The sequence below is a fragment of the Ursus arctos genome, unplaced genomic scaffold, assembly GCF_023065955.2.
Source record: "Ursus arctos isolate Adak ecotype North America unplaced genomic scaffold, UrsArc2.0 scaffold_30, whole genome shotgun sequence".
In the NCBI taxonomy this organism is placed as follows: domain Eukaryota; kingdom Metazoa; phylum Chordata; class Mammalia; order Carnivora; family Ursidae; genus Ursus; species Ursus arctos.
This window is the reverse complement of record NW_026622986.1, coordinates 6689454-6701907: the sequence shown is the minus strand read 5'-3', so window position 1 is coordinate 6701907 and position 12454 is coordinate 6689454. Positions and strand designations below refer to the sequence as shown.

Below are 12454 nucleotides of genomic sequence, written 5' to 3'. Positions count from 1 at the left end.
TCATTTACCCTGGCCAACAGAGCATCCAGTTTAGACTGCATTTGATTCATAGCATTCTTAATTTCTGCCAGATTTGTTCTCATTTCTGCCCAACGAGATTCTATATTCTCGTTAATATTTTCATTAATATTTTTTTCAAGCCTACACATCATCTTGACCATTGTTACTCTGAACTCCGTTTCAGACAATTTGGTTATATCCATATCCATTAGTTCTGTGGCAGAGGCCACAGTCTCTGTTTCTTTCCTTTTTTGGGGGGTTCCTCCTCCTTGTCATTCTGATGAGGTGTGGTTGTAGGGATGTACAGAGCCCAAATTATTGACCAGGACCCAAGAAAGATGCATTTGTTTTATAGGGACGTTAGGGATGTGGGCTTGTTTTTTCAGCCTGCCTTCTGGGGGAGGGGCCTGGCATGCTGATAGTCAGGTAACCCTGTTTGGGTAGAGTTGCCCTGTCCCCTGTGGCAGGGGCGATAGACACAGTGAAAACCGGTTTTCCCAGGCTTTTGTTCTCTGGGGGCTTTCCCTGGAGGCTCTCTGTCACTCTTCTGAGGGTCAGAGCTGCAGTGACCATATTCAAACCTCTGTCTCAGAACAGGGAGTTCACAGTCTGCTCTTTACTGAGCTCTCCTGGCCACTCTAACTCCATTTCTGTTGGTGCTGCTAAAAACCCGCAGCGTCCCGGATTGTGTGCCCCACAGCCGTTCTCCCATCCTCGCTCCCAGGGCCAGCACATCTCTGCCCTTTGTGCTTCTAACACCACCAGCTGTCCTGGGTTCCTGCGTGCGCTTCCGAGCTCCCGGTTTCAGTCTGGTTCTTGCGTGCTCTCCAGAGCTCCAGTTTTCAGTCTGGTTCGAGTGCACACTCAGGAGCTCCCAGTTTCAGTCTGTTTCGAGCGTTCCCAAGCTCCCAGTTTTAGTCGGGTTCACGGGCACCCCGAACTCCCTGTTTCAGTCTAGTTCCGCCCCACACCCCACCTACTACCGGTCCGCAAGGTCTGCAAGTCCAGCCGGCTCCCCAGCACAGGAGGCTTCTGCTTCCCGGCGCCCAAGCACAGCCACTCCCTCCCCCTTCTGTTTATCTTCTGATATCTGTGCGCGGATTCACGGCTCCCTGCTTTGTACCTCAATACTCAGCGCTGGAGATGTTCATTTGTAGAGATCCAGATGTATCTTCTTATGTCTCAGGCTGATTTTGTGGGTTTCAGGATGGTTCGGTAGATACCCATCTTGATTCAGGGGACCAGCTGAAATAGGGTCCCCTACTCCTCTGCCATCTTTTTTCATTTTTCTTGCTTCTTGAAGTAGGCCTGTATTATTATATGCTTCTGTCTTAGAACCACTTTGGCTGCATCCCAAATATTTTGGACCATTGTGTTTTCATTTTCATTTGTTTCCACAAAAATTTTTTTTCTTCTTGATTTCCTGGTTGACCCATTCATCGTTTTCTAGCATATTGTTTAACCTCCATGTATTTGTGGTCTTTTTAAATATTTTCTTGTTGTTGACTTTAAGTTTTATAGCATTGTAGTTAGAAGATATGCATGGTATGATCTCAGTTTTTTTGTACTTGTTGAAGTCTGATTTGTGACCTAGTATGTGAGCTATTCTGGAGATTGTCCCATGTACACTCAAAAAGAATGAGTATTTTACTGCTTTGGGATGTTCTGAATGTTCTGAATATATCTGTTAAGTCCATCTGGTCTAGTATGCCATACAAAGCCATTGTTTCCTCATTGATTTTCTGCTTAGATGATCTGTCCATTGATGTAAATGGGGTGTTAAAATTCCCTATTATTATTGTATTATTATCAGTTAGTTCCTTTATGTTTGTTATTAATTGTTTTATATATTTGGGTGCTCCCATCTTGGGGGCATAAAGATTTGCAATTGTTAGATCTTCTTGTTGGATAGTCCCCTATATTACTTCCTTCTTCATCTCTTGTTACAGTCTTTGGTTTAAAATCTAATTTATCTCATAAATATTGCTTCTCCAGCTTTCTTTCGACCTCCATTTGCATGGTAAATGTTTAGCCATCCCCTCACTTTCAGTGAAGGTGTCTTTAGTTCTAAAATGAGTCTCTTGTAGGCAGCATATAGATGGGTCTTGTTTTTATATCCATTCTGACACCCTTTGTCTTTTGATTGGAGTGTTTAGTCCATGTATATTCAGAGTAATTATTGATAGATATGAATTTGGTGCCATTGTATTACCTGTAAAGTCAGTGTCCTGGAGATTTTTCCACTCAAAGAGTCCCCTTTCATATTTCTTGCAGGGCTGGTTTAATGGTTATGAGCTCCTTTGGTTTTTGTTCCTCTGGGAAACTCTTTATCTCTCCTATTTTGAATGATAGCCTTGCTGGATAGAATATTCTGGCTGCAGATTTCCCCCATTCAGCAGTTAGAGTATATCATGCTACTCTTTTCTGGCTTGCCAAGTTTCTTTTGAAAAATCTCCTTCTAGCCCTAAGGGTCTTCCCTTGTAAGTTAGGGACTTTTGTCTTGCTGCCTTTTTAAGGTTGTTTTTCTTTATCACTATATTTTGCAAATTTAGTTACAATATGTCTTGGTATTGTTGGTCTGCTTTTGTTGATTTTGATGGGAGTTCTCTCTGCCTCATGGATATGGATTTGTGTTTCCTTCCCCAGATTAGGGATGTTTTTAGCTATTTTTTCCTCAAATAAATATTTTGCCTCCTTTTCTCTCTCCTCTTCTTCTGGGACTCCCATAATATGAATGTTATTATGTTTGGCGGAGTCACCGAGTTCCCTAAGTCTGTTCTCATGTTCCATTCCTCCTTCTCTCTTTTGTTCAGCTTCATTATTTTCCATTATTTTATCTTCTGTATCAGTTATTTGTTTTTCTGCTTCCAGCCTTGTATTCATTACATCCAGTCTGTTTCCAATCTTGGTTATTGCATTTTTCATTTCTGAATGATTTCTTTTTAACTTTTATCTCTGGGGTAAGGGCCTTGCTGAAGTCTTCCATTCTTATTTCAAGTCCAGTGAGTATCCTTGACTGTTGTTTTAAATTCTCCATCAGGCATGTTACATATATCCGTTTCACTTAGGTCTTTGGCCATGACCTTATCTTATTCTTTCATTTGGAATGAATTCCTCTGTCTTGGCATTTTGTTTAAGTCTCTGCCTTCTCTGTGTTAGAAAAGCCACTTATGTTTCCTGCTCCTGAGAGGTAATGGCTTTACGAAGAAGAGATCTTATAGTGCCCAGGGCCTGGCACTTCAAGGGAGTGTCTCTGGTGTGTGCTGCATGTGCTTTGCTGCTGTATTTTGGCTGCTCTATCCTTCAGGCCAGTCATCTGAAAAGCCTGTCCTCACCTGCAGTTGGCAGTGTTTGGTCCTCGGCCAGAATATGGTGACTTTTAACAAGGCTTGCTCTGGTCTGCTTGTTAAATGAGACCTGATACTACTTCCACTAGAACTGAAACCCTGCCAAACTCTCTGGTTGGGAGATGTGCTGTGGGCAGGGGTTTCTGCTGGTCTTCTGGGGGAGGGTCCCATTCTGCTGGGACTGAGGCAAGCTTGATGGAGAAGGGCAGTACTGCCAGAGTGCAGGGGTGTAAGCAGGTGTAAGCAGGTTAGGTAGCTAGTGTTGGTGCTGTGCTACTTACCTCAGTTGGCTCTGTGTTTATGGTGAGGGGTGGGGGAGAGAAATGGTACCAGCCAGCAACTTTGTCCCCAGAGAGGCATCACTATAAATGCTGACCCAGGCATTTTTCAGATCACTGTTTCCACACCATCTGTCCCTTTTCTCCAGGAGTAGGGCAATGCCCTCTGGGGTCTAACAGCCAATCCTGGTGACCTTTCAAACTCTAGTCTTTAAGGCCTGTCTGTTGCAAAAGGTCATAAAAATCCACCCCTCTTGTTTTCCAAGCCAATGACTTTGGGGAAATTTTTTCCTTGTGTATTCCCCTGTGTGCTCCTCTCTCACTTGGCTTTCTCTATGACCACAGCTCCCTCTCCTCCGCAGCACCAAAAGTCTGTTTTGATGTAGGAAAGATGTTAGAGTTTGAGGCCGATGGTCAAAAAAGAATTCTTGAGACGTCTTTGGTGCAAAAAAGGTGATTTTATTAAAGCACAGAGACAGGACCCATGGGCAGAAAGAGCTGCAGTGGGGTCGTGAGGGGTGGTGATCATATACTATGGGGTTGGGGGAGGTAAGGAAAAGGGAGGTTTGAAAAGAACTTTCATGTATTAAAGAAGACACACAGGATACTGTTGGCTTTGCTATTTGTCAAGTTAAGGTTATTTTTCCTTCTGGTAAGGCATTAACAGTAAGATAGTTGGGAGCTTTCTGGAGGAATGTTACATTCCTCCTATCACACATCCTTATCAATGGGCTGTAGGTTTAAAAGAAATTCAATTTTATTTACATTTCCTTCTGCCTCAGCCTCCCTCAATTTTATGGAGGGGAGGGTGATGTTAGGGCTTCAGGAAACTGAGTTATGGGTCTCTGGAAGTTAGGCTATTGATAAGAAAGCTTCTTCCTTGTAATTCACTGGGACATTTGTAAACTGAGGGAGACTCCTGTCCTGCAGGATTGTGATCTCTATTAGTTAACTATTTATTTTTCCTTTCCATAGCTTTAGGGCAGCCAGAATGCCTGAGGAATGTCACACATATCATATGGTTGGGGGGGGGGGTCGGTGTCGGGTGTCAGCTTCTGCTTTGTCCTCAGCTGGCCTTCTGCTTCCTCATCCTGTTTCTCCTCCAAACCATGTCTCCCTACTTCAGAACTTCTTTGATGTGGCTTCTTCTTTCCCATTGTGGAGTTTGTTCTCTTAGTCTTCAGGATAATTTCTGGGGTATTTAGAAAGATTTGATAGTTATCTAGTTGTGTTTGTGCGATGAGACGAGTCTGGGGTCCTACTCATCTACCATCTTCTCTCCCACCTCCTCAAATATATCTTAAATACATTTTATTGTATTTGCAGTTATGTAATGTATGTGTACACATTCACTATACTAAGTAGAGTGAATAGAAGAAATACTAAGGATAAAATTTGTCTGCTTTTTTTCTCTTTTGCTATTTTTAAATAACTTATAAAAGTCAAACTATAGACAAAATCAAATGGTTTAGAAAAAAATTTATTAACCATTTAAATTCATAAATTCATAAACTGTATATTTCAATGTAAGGTCAAATCAAATAAAGGAAAGTACCCTTGAATTCATTAATGTTGGTTTCTTGATATTTCTTTCTTACTAGAGGAGGAAGCAGAAGGAGGACCAGAAAATTTGCTCTTTAATCAGTTAGAGAAGCAGTGATCCTACACAAGTGTTCAATATATTAGATCAAGGCTGTCACGTATGTTCAGTGAGGAATAATTTCATTTAGGTAGCATTCCAAGTAGGAATAGAAAATTTAAAAAATAAGTAAATAAATAGATATAAAGTAGTAATTGTCATATTAAATAATTGAATAGTCTGGCCAAGTGTAGGAATTTTGCAACACCTTAATCATGCACTAGATCCACATACAAAAAACTTGGGAGCTTTTTAGATGACTTGAAGATGTTGCCACAGTTTCTGATTTTGCTTTCTTGTGTTATTTCTTTAGGTTTTGTGTCTCTAAACCGCAATTATTCTGCTCTATAGAACAATTATTTCTGTATGAATCTCTTCAATATATGGTCTGTGATACAACATGGTTTTCTTGTTTGATTTATAGAAACTTTGTGCTTGTCGATAGATTATACCTCTTATTCATTTTTGTCTCCATTCCTGCACGTCATTACTGCTTCACTCCTCAACTGGGTTAAATGGGTGATGGGTATTAAGTAGGGCACTTGTCATGATGAGCACTGGGTATTGTATGTAAGTGATGAATCACTAAATTCTACACCTGAAACTAATATTACATTATATGTTAACTAACTGAAATTTAAATGAAAACTTCAAAATAAAAAATATTAACGTTCAGTGGCCACATTTCTTATACTTTACATATGTGAGATGTAATCAGTGAATGACTGTTCTTAACTTCTTTCATTGGAAATTACTTGTAGCATTTGTGATCATTGTGTGGAAATGTGAAGGGGAAATGTGAAGGAGATATGTGGAAGGAGAAGCTATTCCCCTACCCCCCATCCCTTTGGATAGTGACTCTGGGTTTACTCAGCTCCAACTGCTTCCCTTCCGTAATAGTCAATTTTTAAGTGATTAGATCTTATTGACTTCACTTAGGTAAAATGTCACCAGGACAGTTTGAGATGGGGGAAGTGCAGAACCTGCCTTAAAATGTAGTGCTGTTTCTTAACAAAAGGTAAAAAGGATACTGGGCACAAATATCCTGTGTCTACTATAACTTGGTAGTATTTCCCTAATTACTGAGTTATCCATTTTGTTATTCCAGGTATCAGCAAACATTTACTGGGCTAGATGAGTATTTTAGGTTTTGTAAGCCATACAGCCTATGTTGCAACTTAAGTCCATTTCTATAGTATGAAAATAGTCACAAATGAATGAGCACGGCTATGTTGCAATAAAACTTTATTTACAAAAAAGGCCACAAGGCACATTTGGCCTACAGTTTGTCTCCTTATTTATTTCATTTCTGCTAACACCTGGTTTTCTATAATAGCTTCCTAAAAGGGATCTTCTACCTGTGTATGTTTTGGTATGCTGTTTCTAGAAAATGTCACTGCTTAAAGATTTGTTTCTACTTTCTATTCTGTTCCACTGGTCTTGTGTAGTTCTGTGTTAATGCCTGGAATCCTTAATGGCTAGAGATTTAGAACAGGTCCTGATATTTTGTAGGGCAAGTCAACCTACCTTGTTATTTATAAGAACTTATTTATTTTTTGGTCTTTGCACTTTTGTATAAATTTTAGAGTTAATGTGTCAAATTCTACAATTGCATTAAATCTGTACATCAAATTGTAGACGTTTACATCTAGGATATCAAGATTTACCTATTTGTTTATAAATATTAAATGTCTCCATTTTTAAGGTTTTCTTTAATGCTTACAATGTTTATGATTTTCTTCATAAAGCTCATTCATTTTGTTAATCTTAGATGTTTCATATTTTTATGGTATTTTAATTGCTGTCTTTTTAAAAGATATTTTAAACTACTATTAGGGAAGTGTAATAAATTTTTCTGTATTGAATTTTGCATCTGGAAATCTACCTAAACTGTCATCATGGTTAGCTTTTTATTTCCTACTTGCAAAGTCAAAGTATGTGTGAATAATAATTGCCTAAATTTTCTTGCTTTTCAATTTGAAATGCTATTTCTTTTTTTTTTTTCTTTTTTCTTTTTTGCCTTGCTGCACTGGGAAAGACCCCTAGAATGATACTGAATAGACATGAGGAGAGTGGGTATTTTTCATTTGTTCCCAATTATAAAGGGAACGTTTTCTTGTTTCTGTGGTCAGTCAGCATACCTGTGCCTGCCTCTCTTTCTCAATATCATTTATCAAGTTAAAGTATTTTTCTTCTTTTCATAATTTGCTAAATATATTTTTTTCATGCTTCATAAAATTCTTTCAGCTTCTGCCTATTGTCCAATTCTGAAGCCACTGCTACATTTTTAGTTATATGTTACAATAGCACCCCGCATCCAGGTAACAAACTCTTTATTACTTTTGTATTTGCTGCTCAACTGATTGCTTTATTGGTTGCTTTACAGTAAAGCGCTTACAGTCTTGTTTTAGGTTATTGCAGTCTATATTTGACAAGAACCATAGTTCTTGTCAAAGAACCACAAGCCATAGTTCTTGTCAAATTTGTGAATAAAATTTGGCCATTGTTTCCTCAAATATTTATTTTCTTTCCTTACCTCTTCTCTCCATCATATACTGCAATTACAAGCATATTAGTCACTTGAAGTTTTCTCACAACTCACTGATGATCTATTGATCATTTTTTATCACTATTTTTTAGTCTTTTTCTTTTTCGCTTTTAAAGTATTTTTTAATTGTCAATGTATATTAGATTTTTCCACATAGGGAATATATCCCAAAACTGATATTTAAGCTAGAAAGTTATTTGGGGACCTTAACAATTCTCATTAAAAATTCATCATTATACTTATTTTTCGTATTTTATGAGGAATTATTACACTTTTTGTTTAACTAGTGAGAACTTTGCCACTAGTGATTTTGTGTGTTGGAAGTTGTGGTATAATACAGGAAATAAACACCTAATGCGTGCCTTAATAGGTCTCTATCATTAAGGGCATCTATAAATTTCAATAATCTAATTGTTAGGTTTTTTCTCACTTTCTTGTATAAAATAATCTGTTACTACATAGTTCAAGAATACTTTAAAATATGTGGTTAGTTCTCCTATATTTGCTTTGAAATGCAAATTTGTTTGAACACGAACAATTTGAGCCAAATATGAATTTTACATGTGTTTACGCACAATTTCATCTGTGAAAAGTACTGGGTGAAAGCAGAAAATTGACTCTATACACTATATAGGTTCATTCACCGTGTTTGTAGTGTGACAAACCAGTCCACGTCTGTTACAACTTTTCATCCAATTTCAGGTAACACTTCTTCCAAAATTGCACAAAAACAAGTTGCAAGCTATTCGATGCTCATTTCCACAAACAAGTTTCAAGTCTTCCTCAAGATAAAGAGCTAGCTATATTTCTAGTATTATGTATTTCTTAAATCATTTAACTGTGTAAAACAGAATGGTTCTTATTAGGTTTCTATTTTTTTTAAAAAATGTATCATTGGCAGTGTTTTTTGCATGCTGGGCACCTTACCTCATTTCTCTCATACATCCTGAAGTTTTTAGTGCATGATTTTTCATAGTAAGATGATTTTCAGGAAGGCATATGTTATACTTTAGAAGAACTGGCTGTAATTTGTCAGGGGAACTTAATTTTTTTGATATATATTAGCTTGTATACAATTTACATTCAGTAAATTGCCATAGGAAATATTCTGACTATATCCTTTATTTTGTTTTGCTTCTGTTTAATTTTCCTTGAAACAGCATAGCAATTCTCAAAGTAAAATTGAAATCTTAGTAATGTATATTATCTTTTATTTCTTTCTAATTTATTACCTCATTAACTATTTCTGTCATATATTAAATTACACAGAAAACAAAGTCTACACATGATCGGACAAAGAAAACTATAAAAACTGAGAAGAAAAAAGACAAAGGAAAACCTGAGGATTCAGAAGAGTAAGACATAAAGCTACATGTTAATATTTTTTCCTTGTTAATTTACATTTTCATTTTATACAGTTTGAGGTCATATAAACATAACTTATTAAGAGTTTCTTAAAAATATAACACTACGTAATACATAGTTTTATAAGCAGGCCAGGATATGATGGTGAAAGAGGGCTGACAAGGGAAGAACAAAGAACTAAAGGTAGGTTAGAAGAGGAGAATGAACCACAAGATATTAAGGAATAAGTAAACAGAATTAAATCTGAAAATCATTTTAGGGACAAAAGGATGTACATTTTTCCTTGATGGTTTGGCTAATGATTTGTGATTTGTACCTTAACTCCTTAGTCTGGGCATTATTTATTTTATTTTTTTTACTCAATTTCTTGATTATACATATTTTATAAAATCAATTATCTATTTTTTATGCATATGGATTATTGTAAAGTGGCCTTATTAAGTGAATATTTTCTTTAGTAATATATATTTTTTTGCATTTAGGATTTGCTCTAGTCAAATCCTAATATAAATATATAATTTTAAAAAGAAACTGTGAATTCAATCTTTATAGAGTTTCACAAATTCTGAAAAGAAATTCAGTAGACAAACAGCCTTGACCTTTGTCTCAGAAAAGAAAAGACGACCACTCTTTTTCCTTGTTTTCTTTTGCTTGTTTTGTTTCTTAAATTTGACATATGGTATTTGTCTTTCACTGACTAACTCATTTCTCTTAGCATAATATTCTCTAGCTCCATCCACATCATTGCAAATGGCAAGATTTCATTATTTTTAATGGCTGAGTGATATTCCAGTGCGTGTTCCTGTGTGTGTCTGTGTGTGTGTCTGTGTAGAATAACATTTCTCAAACTGATTTCTCATTGGTATGATTAAAATATGGAAGTGAGATAAGGGAAGGATTTTTGAAGTACATTGATCATTTTTTGCTCTCTGGTCATCTTAAGTTTTTATTTGAATTCCGTTTATTTGATGTACAGTGCAATGTTAGTTCCAGATGTACAATACATTAAACATTTCTACAACACCCACTGCTCATCACAAGTGCACTTGTATATCTATATACACACATCACATCTTCATCCATTCATCAGTCTATGGATGTTTCCATAATTTGGCCATTGTAGATAATGCTGCTATAGATATTGGGGTGCATGTATCCTATTGAATTAATATTTTTGTATTCTTTGGGTCAATACCTAGTAGTGAAATTGCTGGATTGTGGGATAGTTCTATTTTTAACTTTTTTAAAAAAATAATAACAATTATGTTAGTCACCATACAGTACATCCCTAGCCCTTGATGTAAAGTTCCATGATTCGTTACCTGCATACAACACCCAGTGCACCATGCAACATGTGCCCTCCCTAATAACCATCACCAGCCTATCCCATTCCCCCACCACCCTCCATTCTGAAGCCCTCAGTTTGTTTCCCAGAGTCCATAGTCTCTCATGGTTCATTCCCCCTTCTGTTTACCCCCCCTTCTTCTTCCCTTTCTTCTACCGATCTTCCTACTTCTTATGTTCCATAAATGAGTGAAACCATATGATAATTGTCTTTCTCTACTTGACTTATTTCACTTAGCATTATCTCCTCCAGTCCCGTCCATGTTGCAGCAAATGTTGAGAAATCGTTCTTTTCGATGGCTGAGTAATATTCCACTGTATATATGGACCACATCTTCTTCTTTTTTTTTTCTTTCTTTCTTTTTTTTAATGATTTTTTATTATATTATGTTAGTCACCATACAGTACATCCCCGGTTTCCGATGTAAAGCTCGATGATTCATTAGTTGCGTATAACACCCAGTGCACCATGCACTACGTGCCCGCCTTACTACCCATCACCGGTCTATCCCATTCCCCCACCCCCCTCCCCTCTGAGGCCCTCAGTTTGTTTCTCATAGTCCATAGTCTCTCATGTTTCATTCCCCTTTCTGATTACCCCCCTTTCTTTATCCCTTTCTTCCCCTACCGATCTTCCTAGTTCTTATGTTCCATAGATGAGAGAAATCATATGATAGTTGTCTTTCTCTGCTTGACTTATTTCACTTAGCATTATCTCCTCCAGTGCCGTCCATGTTGCAGCAAATGTTGAGAACTCGTTCTTTCTGATAGCTGAGTAATATTCCATTGTATATATGGACCACAACTTCTTAATCCAGTCATCTGTTGAAGGGCATCTTGGCTCCTTCCACGATTTAGCTATTGTGGACATTGCTGCTATGAACATTGGGGTGCATATGGCCCTTCTCTTCACTACGTCTGTATCTTTGGGGTAAACACCCAGTAGTGCAATGGCTGGATCATAGGGTAGCTCAATTTTTAACTTTTTAAGGGACCTCCACACTGTTTTCCAGAGTGGCTGTACCAACTTGCATTCCCACCAACAATGTAAGAGGGATCCTCTTTCTCCACATCCTCGCCAACAATTGTTGTTTTTTGCCTTGTCTGTTTTTGCCATTCTAACTGGCGTAAGGTGGTATCTCAGTGTGGTTTTGATTTGAATTTTCCTGATGGCTAATGATTTTGAACATTTTTTCATGTGTCTGTTAGCCATTTGTATGTCTTCATTGGAAAAGTGTCTGTTCATATCTTCTGCCCATTTTATGGTTTATTTATTTGTTTCTTGTGTATTGAGTTTGAGAAGTTCTTTGTAGATCTTGGATACCAGTCCTTTATCTGTAGTGTCATTTGCAAATATATTCTCCCATTCCATGGGCTGCCTCTTAGTTTTTTTGACTGTTTCCTTGGCTGTGCAGAAGCTTTTTATCTTGATGAAGTCCCACAAGTTCATTTTTTCTTTTGCTTCTATTGCCTTTGGAGATGTGTCATGAAAAAAGTTGCTGTGGCCGATGTCAAAGATGTTGCTGCCTATGTTCTCCTCTAAGATTTTGATGGACTCCTGTCTCACATCGAGGTCTTTCATCCTTTTAGAGTTTATCTTTGTGTATGGTGTGAGAGAGTGGTCAAGTTTCATTCTTTTGCATGTAGCTGTCCAATTTGCCCAGCACCATTTATTGAAGAGACTGTCTTTTTTTCCACTGGATGTTTTTTCCTGCTTTATCAAGGATTAGTTGCCCAAAGAGCTGAGGGTCCATTTCTGGAGTCTCTATTCTGTTCCATTGGTCTGTGTGTCTGTTTTTGTGCCAGTACCACACTGTCTTTGTGATCACAGCTTTGTAGTACAGCTTGAAATCTGGCATTGTGATGCCCCCAGCTTTGTTTTTCCTTTTTAACAATTCCTTGGTGATTCGTGGCCTTTTCCGGTTCCACACAA

At 37.5% G+C, this 12454-nt stretch overlaps 1 protein-coding gene across 1 annotated transcript in view; it reads left to right on the top strand.

The window, feature by feature from the left end:
• Positions 1-12454, top strand: part of CCDC7 (coiled-coil domain containing 7) — a 245984-nt gene that overhangs the window by 74746 nt on the left and 158784 nt on the right. Inside the window, exon 12 of the mRNA XM_057304764.1 lies at positions 9082-9167. Within this exon, the coding sequence (XP_057160747.1) occupies positions 9082-9167 (86 nt within the window). The remainder of the gene's footprint in view (positions 1-9081; positions 9168-12454) is intronic.